The 19,417-nt window shown below is 40.1% G+C and overlaps 1 protein-coding gene across 2 annotated transcripts; it reads right to left on the bottom strand.

Annotated features, from left to right (window-relative positions):
- Positions 1-82: 82 nt before the first annotated feature.
- On the bottom strand, positions 83-8,329 carry LOC148016540 (kinesin-like protein KIN-4A). 2 transcript variants are annotated; one of them, XM_087663669.1, is made up of 27 exons: positions 7,765-8,329; positions 7,176-7,322; positions 6,937-7,089; positions 6,544-6,803; positions 6,266-6,453; positions 6,053-6,177; positions 5,916-5,952; positions 5,666-5,757; positions 5,471-5,581; positions 5,277-5,390; positions 5,096-5,182; positions 4,826-5,003; positions 4,619-4,737; positions 4,296-4,394; positions 4,101-4,214; positions 3,911-4,027; positions 3,750-3,830; positions 3,602-3,673; positions 3,426-3,519; positions 3,126-3,157; positions 2,942-3,042; positions 2,791-2,865; positions 2,480-2,716; positions 2,183-2,345; positions 1,952-2,095; positions 1,167-1,832; positions 83-1,080 (listed from the first exon to the last, which is right to left on the bottom strand). In XM_087663669.1, exons 1-27 carry the CDS (start codon positions 7,942-7,944, stop codon positions 496-498), a joined length of 4,371 nt encoding a protein of 1,456 aa, XP_087519795.1. In that variant the 5' UTR covers positions 7,945-8,329; the 3' UTR covers positions 83-495. The 2 variants fall into 2 exon arrangements, with proteins under 2 accessions (XP_087519795.1, XP_087519796.1); XM_087663670.1 differs by having other exon boundaries at positions 2,942-3,039.
- Between the last annotated feature and the right edge of the window lie 11,088 nt (positions 8,330-19,417).

Raw genomic sequence — 19,417 nt, 5'->3', positions numbered from 1 at the left:
GAGGCCTCCCTGAAAACCATTGGAAGATTGGGGAGATACGGAGAGAGAGTAAAGAGCCAATAAAGCACTTATTGGTGCACATATTTTAAAAACTGCTCTAAAAGGCAACACTCATGAGACAAACTGTTATATACATACAAGATATCACCCCACAAAGCCAGCATCTCCTGTTACGCAGATACTGATGAAAGAATTACAAGCAGCCGCTGCAGTGCATGCACGCACTGCAAACGCAAAATTTCCTTGGGAAATTCTGCCTGCTGCAATTTACAGAATACGAAGACAGCAGTAACATTGATACACTTGTACAGCGCAGAGCTACAAGACTCCATCCAATAGTTCAGCTGTTAGACTGTTAGTCAGCAAGCTGTTGAAGCTCAGCATTCGATTATACTGGTGTGAGAGAGCAAGGTGTACTGTGTTGCACTATACTGGGGTGAGAGAGCAAGGTGCTCCTGAATTCATAAGCCAATCATTGAGTGGATGATTGTTTACCTATGCATTCTCCTTCTCCTGCACCGCTGCTCCTCTTCCTGGGCCTCTTGGACTCATCGAACTTCCGGGATAGCCGGGCCTTTTGGTCAATGCTGGACCAGCTTCCTCCACGGCACCTCCACCAGCATTGCGAGCTCTCAGGGGGCTGGAAGGCGGGCTCGATCTCTTTCTCACATTCCTAAGGGGAAGCTTTCCAGGAAAGTGGACTGGACCATCTCTTACCAGAAGGTTTTGTGTGTGCAAGCCCCCCTGCCCCTCTGCCTGATCTGCAGCAGACCTAACAGTGGCATCATTGTTCTGAGTGGCCTGATCTGCAGCAGACCTACCAGCAGGGATAATGACAGCTGTTGCTGCCTCCAAACCCAAGGATGGTGTTGCTCCCCCCAAGGCTTCTGTTGGCTGATTCATGCCAAGTTGTTGGCCACCTGTTACCTCAGATCCGGTATGGGATCCAACAGCAGCCACATCCACAGAATTCGCATGCTGTGATGCAGTGTTGTTGGCAGTTGGAACCAACTGCACCAAGGCTTTTGCCCAATGCTTGCGTTGCTTCGTCATCGGTGGTTGGCCTCCCACATCTTTTGCCTGTAATGAATTCACTTTAGTCATTATCATACAATGTTGCCTCACTGCAACATAAGTCAACATGCCAAAAACATTTAAAAGCTAACCGGTGTGTTGTTGCCAATGTCTGAAAGTGGCTTGCGGAAGATTCCTTTATGATGAGCATCCAAAGTGTGGCCCTTTCTGGTAGTCAATCCTAGACCAGTTTGCAACTCATCATTCCATACATCTTCAAGGACCAACGCACCATGTCTGGCCAACACTTTCTCTGCTCGTTCAACATCCTTGTTACCAGCACCTTCGTTACAGGAGTCTGACTGTGCTTTCTTGCTTTCCTTCTGCAACCTAAGGGTTTCCATGGCTTCTTCCACCTCAACAGCCTCTGCTTCCTCAGCCCCAGCTTCTCTATTTGCACATTTCTTAACTGAACAAGTACAGTTTGATCCACACAGAGAACCCACAGCCTTGCATTCACATTTAGTTGTTTTACAGCCAGAAAATCTGCTACAAGAGCAGCACAATTGAGCACCTGGCCCTGGCTTGCTTTCTTCAGTGTGAAATACTTCTCGTTGTGATCCAATTTGCGACTTATCCCCTTTCGACCTACGATTCTTACTCCTGACTGGTCGCCTCTCTCCTATCATACTCCAATCCTCATCAGATGCATCATCATCAATGTCATCATCAATGTCCATGTCCATATCAGACTCCCTTTCTGAGGCTTCACTTACCTCAGGGTCTGTGCTAGTACCGCTTTGCGAACTGCATGAAGCCTGCACCCAGAGATGATGGAATAAAACATCAGGTCAACACAAGATCTGCTCCAGATATACAGAATCATACTTTAAAACCTAAAAAGACAGATCAATATCACAAGGCTCTTAGAACTTACCTTCTGTGGACTATTATCCCCACTTGCAGTCAATTCTTGGCAGCTGTCTGAGTACTGTAACTGTCTTGGTCCAAGATCACCAATTTGCAAGAGCTGACGGGAAAGGTCTTCCATGCAGCCCTTCATAGCAGCATTAGTGCCAACCTGGGTGAAGACAAAAAACAGCAATATGTAATCATCCATAGCTAAAAGATACCTTGTAAACAGTTCTACTCACTCAAGGCAACAAACCTTCAAAGCAGATGCAAATGCTTTTGCAATATATTGGTCCCTGGCATATTGCTGCCTCTCTCTTTCCTGTCTATGAGCCTCACTTTGCTTAAGCAACTCTGTGAGCTCAAATATTTTCTCCTTCAACTCCTTGTTCTCGAGGTCCTTGTCCAAAGATCGACACCTGTATTATGAATACCAAAAGAATAACTCATTTGATTGTCAAAATGTAATTGTCTTCAGTTAAAACAATTATCTGAAAAGTAATAAAACTCTTAGTCAAGTGCAGAAGTTTCTGTCTGGAAAAGTGAAATGGACCTTGCATCTGCTGCTGCACTAAAGGTGTACTGCAGCAACTTTCTTGCATCCTCCATGTTCCGCACATGTTGCCAGCGAGCTCGCCCTGTAAAAGCACGCTCTCGTTCTTCTGCCTCAGAAAGCTGTGAGGCCATAGCAACAAGTGTGCTAGAAGAGGCACTCAACATCCTTTCAAGTAAAATAATTTTTGCCTCCCTTGCTCCAGGTGACATAGTGGAAGGTGGCATCAACCGAGAGCTACAGAAGGAAACACCTTCATTACTCTACTTCCATGTGTTTGGAAAAGCTTGGGCAAATTAAAGATAGTTTACCTCAATGAAGTAGCATTAGTCTGTAAATCATGTTCAGTTTTGAGCTTCGCAAGTTCTTTGGCAAGGGCACTCCTCCTGCAAATCCACTTGGCATTTACATCTAAACTTACAGGAGCTAACAGAAAAGGAGAAATAATCGTGAAATACTCACGAATCAGTCTGCTTCTCATAATTGGTTCGGACTTCATGAATATGAGCTGCAACTTCCAGTTCATGATCCAACCATTGTTGAAGAGCCCTTTCATTAGCCTGCTGAAGATAGTTTTGAAGCAAATTAGATTGAGAAGTTAGAACAAGGATTATTGCAGCTCAGCAATGTATTAGCTGAATTATACCTGTCCACTTGACCCATTTGCAGTAGGAGCTCCTGAAGAATGAGTGCAAGACAAGATATTTCGAGTTAATAACTGGGCATGGCAGACTTTTCAGGTAGACTATGCCATATAAAACAAAGTTGAACTTTGAAAAACTAAAAACAGCAATGAAGTTCTCTGGAAATTCCAGAAGAATTGCTAGATTTATCACACAGATCAAAGAACTGTCCATGAAGAATCAATAAGAGAGAGGGAACATGAAGGAAGATAGCCCTGGCTATTTTGTTACATCGTTTAAGCTTTAAGTATCAAATGACTCACCAGTTGCGCTATCTTTTGCTGGTTTTCTGGTTTCGAGAAGTTCTTTTAAGCGACGAGTGGCCATAGCAGCCTCTTCCGTCTTCCTTTGCAAGACCTAGTTTGGAAACTCACATTTACCTTCTATACAAGTACAAAATACTACAAATCTTAATTTCACTCGGCTTTTCATTATTTACCATTTTTTGACGTTGATTGAGTGCTTGCAGTTTATGCATCTCATACTCATTTCTTCGGCCCTCCTTTTTCAACTGTTGCACCACCACCCCTGTTATAAAGCTTGTTTTTTACCATACAGATAGATGAGGTGTCTGAAATTATTATTACCTGAAGGACTTCTTTTTCTCGAGATGCTTTCCAAAGGCGGAATTGTTCAGACTCTTGTTTAATTTTATGTTGCAGTTGTACCTGGCATATCATGAGTTCATCAGATATTGTTGTTGATACAGAATGAGGCAGCAGCATGACCAGATTGAGATCAATCACACCTTCTGTGACTTAATTCTTTGAATCTCATCTTGCAATCGTTTGGCTGCTTCATCACTCCTTTGCTTCTGCTTCAGCAGCTGAGCTTGATTCTCCTGTTTCTTCTTGAGCTCTAAAATCTGACGGTTGCCAAATGTTAACAGAATGTTGATCACAATCCAGTTCATCTTGCTAAAACTAACTTGTGCAAACCTGGGCTTCTAGTGTCTTGACTTTTTGAATGTAAGTATCTTGCATTTTGTGGCTTTGTTCATCAGATGTATTAGAGAGGCTTGCAAGTTCAGCCAACAAGGTATCCCTTTCATTCTGCATCAGTATAAAACACAGAGTCAGATTCAAAGGGAACAATTCTGCATTGGAGGTTGGTACCTGAAACAACTGATTCACCTGTAAAACTTTCTTCTCTTCTTCCAACTCTACAATCTTTTTTTCAAAATGCTGCTTGAGGACCACACCATCACATTTTGTAAAAGTCTTCATTTCAGCCTGGACCAAGATTTCAAGAAGTTTCTTAGGCGGAACCTTTACAATTATAGTTCAAAATAGGTATGTTAAGCATATAATTTATCAGGGCTGTCATATGTGAATGCATAAGTCACATCAGAATCTTAACAATAGCAGTTTAAAATGGGCATAAAATCTATCTGAATTGTTGTCATGTGTAGAACTCTGTTTTTTTCACCTGGGAGCAAGAATTTCAAGTGCAATACCTCTTTCTGTTCAAGCCTTTTGTTCAACTCTTGAAGCTCTTTATCCAAAGAATCTTGCAACTGTGCATGCTCCAGCTCCTTTGCTACTGTCTCTTCTTCCACCTCCCCACTCTCAGCACCTACAAAGAGCATGTGACAAACAGCACTTAGATTACTCTTCTCTTACCTATAAATGATTACACTAAGATTGAAGTGCTTAAACACCACCTTCTGGCATGTCAAGGTTGGCTATATCAACTGCCAAAAGAGCATCAGATCTGGTTGATTGAAGGGCATTTTGATGCTGAGATAAAATCAATGCTCGAGAGTCTGAATTTCGTAACTGCTGTATCTCATGTTCGAGATGCTTAATTCTTGCTGCATAAGAATCTAGCAGACTTTCACCCTGGCAACAGTAGCAAAGCAAGTTTCTGTAAGTAGCAAACTAGGATAAGTATGAGCCCAGCATCAGCTTGAGAATATGAAGCACAAAGATACCTGAGGTTCACTAGAATCATCAATCTCTTCCCAGGTCTTGCCATTGCGCAGCATATCAAGTTTAAGCTGCAATTTATCTCTAGCAACCTACTTAAAAACTAAAATTTAGTAAAGAATAAATTTTCAATTCACCATAAATAAGATATTTTCAAAAAATCGAGTTTCAGGAAAAATGAGATACTTCAGCTTCCAGTGTTCTTTGTGCACCAAGTTGCAAGTTGTCACGGGCCACTTTGAGCTCCTGCTGAAGCTCTGCAAGACTTGCTTCAAGCCATGCCGTTCTTTGCTTCAAAATCTGAGCACGGGCTAAATGTATTAGCTTGTACCAAGGCAAGCAAACTCTGCCCTGCCTGTGAAATCTAGCTATTTAATTACCTGTATCTCTTCAAATGAGCCACCTGCCCTGATACAAAGAAGCTCAGCCTGCATAAGTTCCACCTGTTGTCGCATCCTCTGCATCTCTGCCGCCATAGGGTCACGATTCACCTGAATAAATTAATCTGCTAGTGTCATCTTTTGGTGAGAAAATCCACCATGAAATATTGGGAATGAATGAAAAATGTCACTTACAACTGGCTTGTTCTGAATATTGCGGGCTCTATTGGCATACTTCAAGGTATTCAAAGTCTCTTCAGCATTTGAATCAGCAGGGCTGATGCATGCTACATCACATTGTATAACCTTGTCAGGTGGGTTTCTTAAAAGCATAAGCATCTGGTTTATGTAAAGCATACATCAAATACATCACAAAAGCTTAACAAACATAACATTCTCATAAAATGGATTAGTGTGAAAGAAATGTACAAGCTTGGAGAATTACCAATCATTACTGTCCGACTGTTCCCTCCTAAAGAATCCTGCAAGTGAAGCAAATCAGTAAAATTGAAGTTTAAACTTGTATAGTGTGCAGAATGCCGTTTTGGTTCAGTCCCCAGACACAAACCCCAAGTGACGTACTTGTAGAAGACGTGTGAGTTTGCTATCGCGGTATGGCACATGTCCACCTTCTTTGCGCTTTTTATCATCTCCGAGAGCACTTATCACATTACCAAGTGCAAGTAGGCCTTTATTAATGTGTACACCTACATCACAAGGTACCCATTCAATAACTATCCAGGATGGGGAGGATTCCTGGCAAACAGCATAATATTACATCAGTGTATGTCATACCTTCTTTAAAGCGAACTCCATCAGCCCCTGTTCTTTTTGCCCTCTCAGATCCTGCCAAATCGACCAAATGCAGCTTTGCACATAAAAAATCATCCCCAGTATCATCCATACTAGGGCTACCTGACTTAGCAGGCAGATCTAATTTGCGCTTTTGCTCTAGTGAGATTGTAAAGATAGCATGGGATCGGCTGAAAGCAGCACAAGTTTGCATTTGAGAACACATTTTAAAGAGCAGATGAGCTCAGTTATATAAAGTGTGCGCTTGATGAAGGACCTACCTGGAGCGAGAGTTCATGTTAGTGCTCGCTGTTGCCCGGCAGAGAGATCCTTGCTCTAGACATGCAGCCATTTCATCTAAGCTGCTGACATCTGTTTCTGTCACGCCTGCAAGTGTGATTTCTCCATTTGTATTTTCACGTATTTGGATGGGTGGTTTTCCAGGTGCACCTGCTTTGGACCCAAAACCATTGGCTCCTTCTGATTTGACTGCAATGGGCGGATTGGGATCCAGCAAATCATGCACCTCTTCCTTCAAGATCTGAGAAGGTTTTTCAGGTGATTAACAACTACGGTGTTGATGTTCCTAAATGGACCAAATCCTGCTACACTGATACAAGAGTTGGACTTTATAAAGTTTGGAAATGCATGCATGCATACAGTGCCCAACTGACCTCTATGAAAGAAACTCGAATCTGAAATTCTGACTTCTCCCGGAGAACTGAAATTTTACCAAAGATCAATTCCATTACTTGGGGAATGACTCCTTCAGTACTTCCACCAACTGTATACCCAGTCCCCATGGTATACGTCTTCCCTGAACCAGTCTGAAGGACACCAAAAATTCATTGTCAATTTTGTTGGAAATGAAAATGGCATCACAACCTTCCATGACTTAAAAGTGAAAGAGAACCTGTCCATATGCAAGCACAGTGGCATTATATCCTTGAAATAGGCCTTCCACCAGTGGCGCAACACACTCCTCAAAGATGGCAGACGAAGGAGACCCTGTACTTCCATATACATGGTCAAAAGTAAAGCTATGATTCCCTATCTGAACCTGCAAGGTATTTTCACAGATACAACAAGGAACAGCTCAGCTATAATCATCTCATTACATGCAGTTGACCACAAATATGAATCTGCCACTGATATTTTACTGCTGAATTAACATAGTACAACACGACAACGGCAAGCCATTTGCCATCTAGCTAACAGACGTGAGAGAGCATTTGCCAATGGCTAAAAAATGAAGCACAAAAAGCGTGCTGTGGCTTGTATTTTAATACCCTGATGCGTTCCTTCTTGATTAATAGACGGCTCAAACGAAACAATGCACCTCATCAAAAGAAGGGATGGTCAAGGTCTCATGAGAGGTTAACAAAGTACAGATCAAACTGCGGTGTGAACTTCTTACGATGGGCCTGATTCATGGCACTGTACCTTACACTGTGAAATCTGTCATCTTTTTAATATAACATCACTCCTATTATAAGAGCTACCTGAGGTTCTCCAGGAACAACCGAGACACAGTCTTTGCAGCCTTGAAACACCTCGGCTCCAATTAGAGGCCGTATGTGGACTGCAACTTTCACAGCTTGTGGTCCCTCATTAGAGCCGTTTGCGGTATCAGAAGCAGGAACGGAAGGGGAAGTTCCCTCCATAACGGCGTTGCTATCCATGACCTAAACTTTCTTGCTAAAAGCTCCGTGCCTTCTTTGATGAATCTTCGCAAGATCTCAAGCTGGAATCATTGATAAACGTCCTTTCGAGAGGGAAGAAAGCATCCGTTCTAATGTTACGCGGGCATCAGCATCCCTGTTACAGAGGCTGCAAGAGGCTTCGGCTGCATCGTTATCATTTTCGGGATTTCAGCAAGCATTTGCTAGTGATGCAGCGGCCGGCTGGGCTGCTGTATTCAGGAGAGAGGGAGAGGAGAGGGGATGGCTAAGGGAGGAAGGGGGGAAGGTGTCTGAGGAGAGGCTTGGAAGCTGTCTCTCTGCAGCTCCCTCGGCTTCCCGTTGACGATGGTTTAGGGACGGAGCACGGGGGGGGGGGGTTGCGAGATGGGGGAGAGAGAGAGAGAGAGAGAGAGAGAGAGAGAGAGAGAGAGATTTGACTGTGCCGCTATGTCTGGCGAGGGCTTTAGCAGGGAGTTTAGAGAGGCTGCTGCCTAGCATGGCTGTTTGGAACTGCCCACCCTGGCGGGGTCGTGCTTGCCACGAAGCATGTTTCAAGGGAGATGCACGGCTGTGCTCTGACGTGGCCACAGCTAGAGTATTACACGTGCGCAGGCGAGCCTGTTTGCCTTTTGCCGGCCTCTTCCAACGGCTCTTCCGAGTTTTTGAATCCCTTTTGATAATTCAATTCAATAGTTTTCGCCATCAGGCCGCGCGTACGCCACCTTCGTCGCCTGGGCCCCACCAACGGTCCCTGCCGGCGCCCTTCTTGGAGCCAGCAATTGAGCCCGCCCATCCAGGTGGCCGAGCTCCGGATAGTTGTTTTTGTTTTTTTTTTAATGGAATTTGCGTGAAATTATATTGCAGTATGAAAGGAAATTTATATCATTGGGGCACTGCCCATAAGCTTGAACTTTTAGGTCGGATGACTGCATGCCTGGCAAGAGTTGAAGTTGTGCCAATCAGCCGGAGGGAGATGCTTCTTATTAGTGGGCCAAGGTAGCTTTGTTGATCAATTTGGGTGTTCTATACACGTAAACAAAACTACAGACAGTTTTGACACTACCATGACTGCGCGGGGTAATGTGAAACAGGCCTTAGTCTTACAAATAGGCCTTCTCATAAGCCATTGTCTAAAAAGTAGGCACACAACACAAAAGGGGTTATTTTATTGGACAAGCTAAACAAAGGAGAGCTCTGCGTAGTAGTGAATCAAGCCTTATGCAAACATTGAAAACTCTGAAATTTGAAGGCTACAATGGCCTTGAGAGCTTCCTAGACCTTCATGTGAAGTCCTTGCCTTCTATTAAAAGTGCAGCTAAAGGCTAAAGCCTTCATATGTTGAAGGTCAAACTTTGAACAAGCTAGGACTTCAAATCTTGTTAAGTATATTAGGCAAGTTAAGATTCACTCAATAAACACTTGTTTTCTCCTATCTATTCTTCTATACTATATTATAATTGAAAGATTCACACACACACACACTCTCTCTCTCTCTCTCTCTCTCTCTCTCTCTCTCTCTCTCTCTCTCTCTCTCTCTCTCTCTCTCTCTCTCTCTCTCTCTCTCTCTCTCTCTCTCTCTCTCTCTCTCTCTCTCTCTCTCTCTCTCTCTCTCTCGGGCTTTTTGAAAACCTAGAACATGTATAATATGCATATCGTGTCTTGAGAATGACGTGAAGGCTAGATTTTGTAAAATTAGTCTTATGAGTCTCAATAACTAGAAATTCGATGGAGAGAGAGAATAATATGATAAAGTTCATGTATACTCCTATGTATCTACCGCTTGAAGCTAGAAGGAGAGAAGATCATAAGAAGGGGCAAACAACACTAATGATTACTGTAAAAAATTGTGGGTGCACTATAAATGTGCTTAGGATAGAAGTCCCTTAAAGAGCATTCTCGAAACTTCCATCCATGGCATAAAGACATCAATTCTTAAAAAATGCATGTGTGTATACCATACAGTAAAGAAATGCATGTGAGTATATCATATGGTTGGCAATGTGATCGACTTGAATCCATTTGATTAACACACTCTCTGTAGATATGTGCAATATATTTTGTGAAATATGGATACAAAATTACATAGCATTTCATGTGATGCTCACCATTACATTAAATCTTACACTTATGTTATGTGATAGCCCACCGTGTGTGATGGTCACAACTTGATCGATAGCTTCTTAAGCCATTGCCATTGGAACTCAATGATATAAAGTGTGGTAGTCTGCATGGGCCACTCAAGAAGAGTTAATAATAAATTTATATATTATATATATATATATATATATATATATATATATATATATATATATATATATATATATATCTCTCTCTCTCTCTCTCTCTCTCTCTCTCTCTCTCTCTCTCTCTCTCTCTCTCTCTCTCTCTCTCTCTAAATTAAAAAGTCCTCATGAGGAAACACATGTGACTCAGCGCTTATGTAACATGTTTATCAAGGATTATAAAGTAATGAATGTTTAGGGCTACTTATGTTTGTCAAGGCTTATAAGTGCAATGTATATTTAAGAGTTTTCAAAATCTAGAACCTTATAGTGTGCATACTATATGCTAGCAATATACATGCTAGATTTGGTAAAATTGATCGTTAAATATCATCAAAATGTTGGAGAGAGAGAGAGAGAGAATGAGAACACTATGATAACGTTGACATATTTCCTATGTGCTAGCCCAATAGAGCTAGAAAGAGAATATCAAAAGAAGGGGGAGATAGCATAAAAGATTCCTAGGGATCGATGAAATTTTTCCTTTTTTTTCTAGGAAGATGCCTTGGTAGGTATACTATACATGTCCTTAGTGTAGAACTCCCCTAAAGTCCATCATCAAAACTTCCAGCCATGCCATAGAGTCATCATATGTCATCGAGAAATGTATGTGAGCATATCAGTTTGTTGGCATATCATTGAAATGTGTTGGATCTATTGATTAACAAACCCTCAATTATTGTGTGCAATAGATTTGGTGAAATATGGATGTAGAATTACATAGCATTTTGTGCCATGCTTAGCATTTACATTAAGACTTCTTACATACATATTGTGTGGTAGCCCACCATATGTGATTGCCACAACTTGATGGGTAGCTCCTTGTGGCATTGGCATTGGAACTCCATGTTAGATAGTGTGGCGCAATGGGCATGGTCCTCTCTCGAGAAGAGTTAATAATCTCTCTCTCTCTCTCTCTCTCTCTCTCTCTCTCTCTCTCTCTCTCTCTCTCTCTCTCTCTCTCTCTCTCTCTCTCTCTCTCTCTCTCTCTCTCTCTCTCTCTCTCTCTCTCTCTCTCTCTCTCTATGTGTGTGTGTGTGTGTTTTTATTTGGATAGTCAAAAACGTGATTTAGTACTTATGTTTATCGAGGCTTATAATGCAATGCATGCTTTAATGCTTTTTGAAAATTTGAAATTTGTATTACATCATTCGTCTTTGTTGTTATTAGAATATTGGGTTTAATTCATCTTAGAACAAACAATTCCAAAACATGTGTGCACATGAAATGATATACTTAGGTGTTGAAACCATTGCAGATGCTTTGGAACTCTAAGATTACCCAAACTAGAAATTGTTCACTTTGTGTGAAAGATAATGTTATGTGATAGTTTTGTTTGTGTGTGTACATATGTGCTAATGGCGAAGTTTGCAATTACATATGGTAAACATATCTCTTAATAACACCTATATATAAATGCCTTGCGAGTTTATGTGTGCACACAATCCTTTACAAGTGAACCTACATCTCTATATACACATAGGTCTATCAAGAAAGAAATGAAATCTTAACTTAAGTTGCTAAATATTTATACATCTAGCCTAAGTATGTATGTGAAGCATAATCCTATGTGCAACCCCTTCATGTTTTGCCAATAAATAAAATAATTTCTACTATTCCAAGAATGTGAAATTACTGATGAATAGCCTCATGAGCTTTGCAATGAAACATTTTTGTATAAAGTTTACCACAAGATGTCAATAGGGTGATGTTAAAGGATGCATTGTTTGAAGGTTTTATGAAAATGAAGATGTAAAAAGTATGAATTGTTTGGCTCCAAGATGAAAGATGTCCAGTGCTATGAAGGATGTCACACCTTCAAGGTGGCTAAATACTGGGAAAAGTTATTTCCCCCATCAAAATCGGGATCTAGAAGAAGTGAGTGTGCAAGATTTGGAAGTGTATTCTATCAAGAAGGCTACATTTTATCTCATGGAGAACCTTTATGAATAAATTTACAACCCGGAAGAGACTTATCAAAGCCAAGGATATCTCACCATATTCCTATTTATGCAATAAGGAGGAGGAAATTGCCATCCACCTATTTTGGAGCTATATAGAGGTTCATTCATTATGGGAAATCATTAGGAAGCGTGTGGAGATAGTTAGCTTTCATGGAGTGCTTTCAACCCAAATTGTGTTGTTTGGGGCCTAAGGAAGACTGAATGAAGGTTCATTATCCATTTGGAATGTCATAAGGGCTATTGTCATTATGTCTATTTAGTTGCTAGATAGTGAGACATGTAAGCAATAAATATTGGCTATTTTGAGGGGTTTAGTAAGAAAAACAAAGTGTTTAGGGCTATCAATAGGGCCTTGAAGAAAAATAGCTTCCCTACCTCCAACTAAAGTTATATTGCTGTAAATATCCACTAGTTTTTAATACACTCTTATTATTTTTAACAGCGGATCAGAGTCTTTTGTTTCCTAAGCTGTGGGCCAAACAAGTTTGAGAAGTCTTAAATGATATGATAATTGCTCTGGAAATAGGATTATTTTTGTTTGTTTATTTTTGTGGATTTTTATTTGTCTATTTTGGACATAATAAAAATAATATGTTTTTAAAATTTATTTTTATGGATTTTTATTTGTCTATTTTGAACATTATAAAAATAAGATGTTTTTAAATTTATTTTTGTGGATTTTTATTTGCTTATTTGCTGCACAATAATGACTTGTTATATGTAGCATTGCGTACGACACCAATTGCATTGTTTCTAATAGATAGATGACAATGAACCAATGTGTTTTGTCTATTAACTGACAAGAATGGGCAGCTTTGGTACTTTGTACATGCAGCCTATGTGTGGCATATCAATTGCCAAATGACAAGATCATTTAATGTAGTGTGTTGCAGCCAAAAATCTGGCTAGCAACGTCATGCCAAGATAACTGCGCCTACCTTCTTCACCTATAGATCATTTTTTTACAACATTAAATGCATGAAGGGTCACACACGACTTCATAAAATGCTTGATAAATGTCATACTTGATGTCATGGATGCTTGTTAATGGGCTTGAGATTATGTAAACACACCTGGGCCTGATCATGAAGTAGTGGAGTGCATATTTGAATGAATTTTCTATAGCCAGTGCTATCCTAGAAATAATGACAACTCATACTTGAAATTCGGCAACTCATTGAAGCTTACTAATACCTACCAGTACTTAGTCTTTGCCACACAAAATGTGGATGTTAAGTGGCATGTTATGAGCACTGGATTTCCAAGTTTAGAATTGTCCTTGTAGGTTGAATGATGAAGTAAATCTTGCACTTGACATGCAATTAATTGCAGCTATTCTCTGTGAATGCAGTAAGATGCATCTCAATCTTTGAATACACCGAAAGGACATACTAAATCAACATGAACTAAGTGGCATTGTTTATTCCCTCAAGATCTTGTACTTGAGCATGAGTATGAGTCCAAACTTTAGAGATCTGAATGCATTTACAAATCTAGAATGGTCTTGAAATCAGTCCTGAAAATGTACTACAAGCACATTGAAATACATGTTGATGTCATCTAATGCTTGGATCTTACTACATGGACTGTGGGTGTCTTAAGGAATACTAGAAGGTTTTAATGCTCAATTTTGGGCATATTTATTGATGTAAAATAGAGGTACTTGGCTAGTTGCAATTGTAAGAAACTTCTTGGTTGCTACATGTTGTGTTAGAAAGTCTTCATACTCATAGAAATGTCTGCAAAATTTTGAATGAAAAGGCATATGTTTGGAATGCTTTGAGGGGTTTTTTGAATAGAGAACATTCAGAATTCAATAGAGAACTTGCTACCAGTCACTCATAGTTGATATTGCAAACAACTTGTCTTCATATTTATCGGATCGATTGGAGTGCATACAAGTATGCTATATGTGAAAATTACTTGGTTTGTAGGAAGTCAAGTAGGGGCAGTTTTTTATTACTACAATGAATAAATTGTGCTACAGACATGGCAAATATAGAGAGAATAGATAATATAACTTAGATAGTGGGTGACAAACTCGATAACGATAACTATGCTATTTGGAAGTTTTGAATGGAGAACTTCCTAATTGAAAAGGGCTATTGGGAATTAGTTACGAGTGTTAAAGTTAAACCTAAGCTTCCTGAAAAAAATCCTATAGTAGTTGAACAGAGTCAGGCACATCGAGCATGGATGGAAAGAGCTCGAACGGTGTTGCATTGGTTGTCCTTGTGTATCTTAGATGCAATGGTGATGCAGATAATGAATTGCAAGTCACCAAAGGATGCTTGGAATATTTTTGATGGGGTATTATGGCATGACCACTAGTTCTCACAAAACCTAGCTAAAGCACAAGTTCAACAATATGGATAGGAAAGGTTGATGCATATACAAGACTATGTGACTGAAATTACGACCATTGCAAATTAGCTAGCTCTAGTTGCAGCCGATGTTGATGATGAGGACTTAGTGGCTAGTACCCTAAATGGTTTAGGATCTAAGTACAAATCTTTTGATACCTCTATATCAGTGCATGCTGAGATGCCTGATTTTAATGAGCTTCTATCATACATGAAGAAGTCAAATTGGGGTTAGCTACTATTGGGTCCAGTAGATCTAAAAGTAAAGATGCAATGTTCTATTCTAATTAACAAGGTCGTGGCAACTCATAGTAGTAATACTCAGCAGGGTCAGAATGCAAGAAGTGGTGGACATTTTAGAGCGAGGGGGAAATCCAACCCTAGGGGCAGAGGATCCGAGCAACCACATCATACTCATGACAATTCGAATAAAGATAAGGATTGTCACTATTGTGGCAAGTATGGCCACACTGCCAAAGAGTGCTGGAAAAAGTAGGCTAACCAGAAAGGCAAACAACAAGGACACTATGCATCATCGAGTCATACAAAGGATGCATCCATTAACAGACTATTTGCCATGACCTGTGTTTAGAACTGTGCTATTCTAAGGAGACCAAAATAGATGACATCTGGTACATTGATTCTAGAGTATCGAATCACATGACACCTCATGGTGATTGGTTTATAGACATGGTTCCTGAAAAGAATGGATATGTGTGTATAGGAGATGATACACATCACAGTATTGAGAATAAGGGCGTAGTACCCTTGGCCATTCATGATAGGCAGAAGAAAATTTTTCATGATGTATTACATGTGCCTTTCATTACGAAAAACTTGCTATCAGTAGGTCACATGACAGAGCAGAACTTGTAGGTTCACTTTAATAAGCATTGCTATTTTATAGAAGAGCTTGGTAATGCTTGTAAACTCATTGCATGAGGCCATTGACATGGTTGAATGTTCACATTGGATGTGACATTACCTCAGCTCAAATAAGCCATGTTTGTGTATGGTCAGGGCACTATTAGGGACTTGGAAATATAGCACAAAAGGGTTGGACATGTGAATATTTGGTGGTTGCAAACTATGCAAAGAAAGCAGTTTGTGACAGGTTTGCCAAAGTGTGCATCCAATGAACTCAGTCGTGTTTGTGATGTATACCCGTTTGGCAAACAACCTCGCTTTCCATCTTTTAAGCATGTCTAGAACAACACGAGGCCATTATAGTTTATTCATTCTGATGTTTGGGACCAGCCCATAATTCTGCTCTTGGCGAGTCCAAGTATTATGTTAGTTTCATAGATGATTTCAATAGATATACCTAGATGTATATATTGAAACACAAGGACAAAGAATTTGCTATTTTAAAAGAGTTCAAGAGGTAAGTTGAGAAGGAGTTTGATTGATTTATCTCATGCTTGAGATTAGACAATGGTGGGAAATATGTATATAATAAGTTTAACAGATACTTAGCCAAAAATGGCATTTGCAGGCAGCTCACATGTAGTTATACTCCATAGTAGAATGGAGTGGTTGAAAGAAAGAATGGGGTGCTTATGGAGATTGCTTGTGCAATGTTGAATGAAAAGAACATGCCACTATACTATTGGGCTGAGGTTATTATGATAGCCATGTATGTGCTAAATTGAACCCCCACTGCAGGTATACATGACATGACTCCATACTAAAAGGTCTATGGGCATAAGCCAAACATTAGTCACATGAAAGTTTTTAGCTGCATTGCCTATGTTCATATACTTGCACAGGAAATCGGATCCTAAAGCACACAAGTGTGTGTTCATTGGTTATGCACAGGAGAGGAAGGCATATAAATGTTATGATCCATCTACTAGAGAAACACTATTCAACAGAGATGTCATATTTGATGAAATAGCTTCTTGGTATGCACCATCTACTTCTATGCCTATTGATAGGCCTTTAGACATTGATTCTCATATTGTTTCACAATAGAGTGCTTCTTTGTCAAGGCCTACTGATGGTGTATCTTCCAGTGTATCTCCATGGACTGGCAGATTCAGGAGTTATGCATCATCATTCACTAACACCACTATGTCAGTGAGGGGGAGAAATGAGGTGGAAAGAAGAGGAAAAGAAATAGTTTCTAATTATATTTTTGGCATGATGACTCATGGTATGATGACTTCTGGTTATGATTTGGCTGATAGCATTGATAGCAAACTTGGAATTCTATCTAGTTATACTCTAAGTGTTAAGCAAAGCATGTATGTTTCATCTCATGAAAGAGGGGAATCAAACAATACACCACAGTTGAGAGCTCGCAAAGGGTGAGATACCCTATAGATCAACTTACATACAATGGATATTCTGCAAAGCATTATGCATATATGACTAAGATCACGAAGTATAGAGAACCTACTACATTTGCTAAAGTTGTCTTGGATAAGAATTGGTGCAAAGCCATGGATGAAGAAATGGTTACATTTGCTAAAAATCAGACTTGGGAGCTTGTTCCATTACCTACAGGCAAGAAGACAATAGGTTGTAAATGGGTGTATAAAGTAAAATGCAAGTCTGATGGCAGCATGGAGAGATACAAGACTAGGTTGGTCACCAAGGGTATGCTCAGCAATATGGCTTAGATTATGAACTAACTTTCAGCCCTATTGCCAAGATGGCAACCATTAGAACTGTGATTGCATTGGCTATAGCAAAGGGCTAAAAATTATAGGAGAGGGATGTAAAGAATGCATTCTTGAATGGTGACTTGGAAGAGGATGTATTGATGGATCAGCCTAAGGGGCATGTACATTCGTAGTTTCTAAAGTATGTCTACAAGTTGAAGAAAGCTCTTTATGGGTTGAAAGAGGCTCCAAGAGCTTGGCATGCATGCATTAGCAGTTACTTGTAGAGTCTTGGTTTTACAGTTGGCAGGGCTGATCACAATTTATTTACTAAAAAGACAGATACATGTTTGGTTGTGCTAGTCATCTATGTGGATGAACTCATTATTATAGGTGATGATAATATTGGAATACAAGTTGTGATGACTATGCTAAAATCAGAGTTTGATATGAAAGATTTAGGTGAGCTAAAATATTTTTTGGGCCCTGAGGTGGTTAATTCAGCCAGTGGACTGTGGCGAATGCAGAGACAATATGCATTGGAAATGCTGAAAAAGTATGGCATGACAGAGTGTAAACCACTCGATACACCATTGGATCAGAATACAAAATTGAATGTAGACACTGAAGCTAAGATTGCAAATGTTACTATGTATAGGCAGATGGCTAGAAGTTTGACATACTTGACTATCACTAGGCTTGACTTGAGCTATGTAGTTGGGCTTATCAGTAAATTTATACAAAAGCCAATGAAATCACATTTGGATGTAGTAAGAAGAATCATGTGATATGTTAAGGCAATGGTAGACTATGGGCTATTTTATGAGAAAGATAAGGACCTGAAACTCATTGGATATACTAATCCAGATTGGGCAAGATGTCCTTATGATCACATGTCTACTAGTTGCTATGTATTTAGCCTTGGCAGTGGATGATCAACTAGAGTAGTAAGAAGCAACTGATTGTTCCACTATCTAGTACAGAGGTAGAGTACAGAGGTGTTGCTTTAGCTGCATGTGAGATTACATAGTTGCCGAAGTTGATGATTGATTTGGATATGCATGTAGAGGCTCCAATGACACTATACTGTGATAATCCAAGTAGTGTACTTTTGGCAACAAATCCTGTTTACCATGCTAGAATGAAGCATATAGACGTACACTATCATTTCATCCATGAGGTGGTACTTGTAGGAAAAGTGGATCTCCTACATGTGAAGACAAATGAGCAAGTAGTAGATGTCTTTATCAAGTCATTAGGTAAAGATAAGTTTAGTTACTTCAGACAACTACTTGGAGTACAATACCTTACTTGAGCTTGAGGGGGAGTGTTGAGACTTCAAGCTCAAGCTGTTGACCCAACATGACAGCTATGTGTCTAGTTGTCCCTAGTAATTATAGTTATCATATCAATATGGTTTGGTCACTTATACTTGTTTTGGTTACTCAGTTGATGTGTGAAATTAAATAATGAAGAAAATGAGAGCAATCAACTCTCTGTTGCCTCATCTCTCTCTCTCCCATTCTTCTAATAGAGCTCATTTGTCATTTTTGAGTTGAGCGAGAGAGCCAGAGAGAGAGAGAGAGAGAGAGAGAGAGAGAGAGAGAGAGAGAGAGAGAGAGAGAGAGCTACAGGGCTGGAAACTATTTTGTGCTTGGAAATCTTCACCACCACCGCACCTTCAAGCCTCATAGGTAAGCTTTGAGTGTTACTTTGTGTTGGATAATTTCTTCCATGATTATAATTGAGAGATTGAACAAGGCATGTGTGAGATTCATCACAATTTTGGTTGCTCTGGAACTTTTGACACTACACTCCAATGAATCCACAGTCATTTGAGTCCCGCTACAGCTCAAACAATGCGAGTCCTTAGTCCATTCAAACAAACCATACACGCTAAAGTCCTAGACTGAAACTAGGACAATGACATCTGGCCTCTAACTGCTAACCTTGACCTCTTACGGTCAAATTTGGAATTCAAAAATAGTCCACTCAGACATGCAAACATTCGGTCTCAGATGGATGAACACCCATTCATTTGGACCGCTCGGAATCAAACGGTTTGAGTCAGACACTTGGACATTGTCAATCAAATAAATTGTGTAGAATCCAGATTCTAGTAAATTGGATTCACCCCAGGGTAGGCATAGTCTAAGCTAAAGCTAGACAACATTCTCATAGGCCTCCAGACGTGTAGAATGGCTCATAGGCCACCAAACTCATGAATTGCAAACTAACGGTCTAGAAAATGACTATGG

The sequence above is a fragment of the Lygodium microphyllum genome, chromosome 23, assembly GCF_053477565.2.
Source record: "Lygodium microphyllum isolate KBCC chromosome 23, Lygodium_microphyllum_v1.1.10, whole genome shotgun sequence".
Lineage (NCBI taxonomy): Eukaryota > Viridiplantae > Streptophyta > Polypodiopsida > Schizaeales > Lygodiaceae > Lygodium > Lygodium microphyllum.
This window is presented reverse-complemented; position numbering and strand designations above follow the sequence as displayed.

Excerpts from the sequence above, each read along its gene's own strand:
- LOC148016540 (XM_087663669.1), bottom strand. The coding sequence starts at position 7,944 with ATGGATAGCAACGCCGTTATGGAGGGAACTTCCCCTTCCGTTCCTGCT. Across the intron at positions 5,758-5,915 it reads CAGTCGGACAGTAATGATTG|CATGCATCAGCCCTGCTGAT; the intron begins GTAATTCTCCAA and ends AATGTGATGTAG. Across the intron at positions 3,831-3,910 it reads AAAGAATTAAGTCACAGAAG|GTACAACTGCAACATAAAAT; the intron begins GTGTGATTGATC and ends ATGATATGCCAG.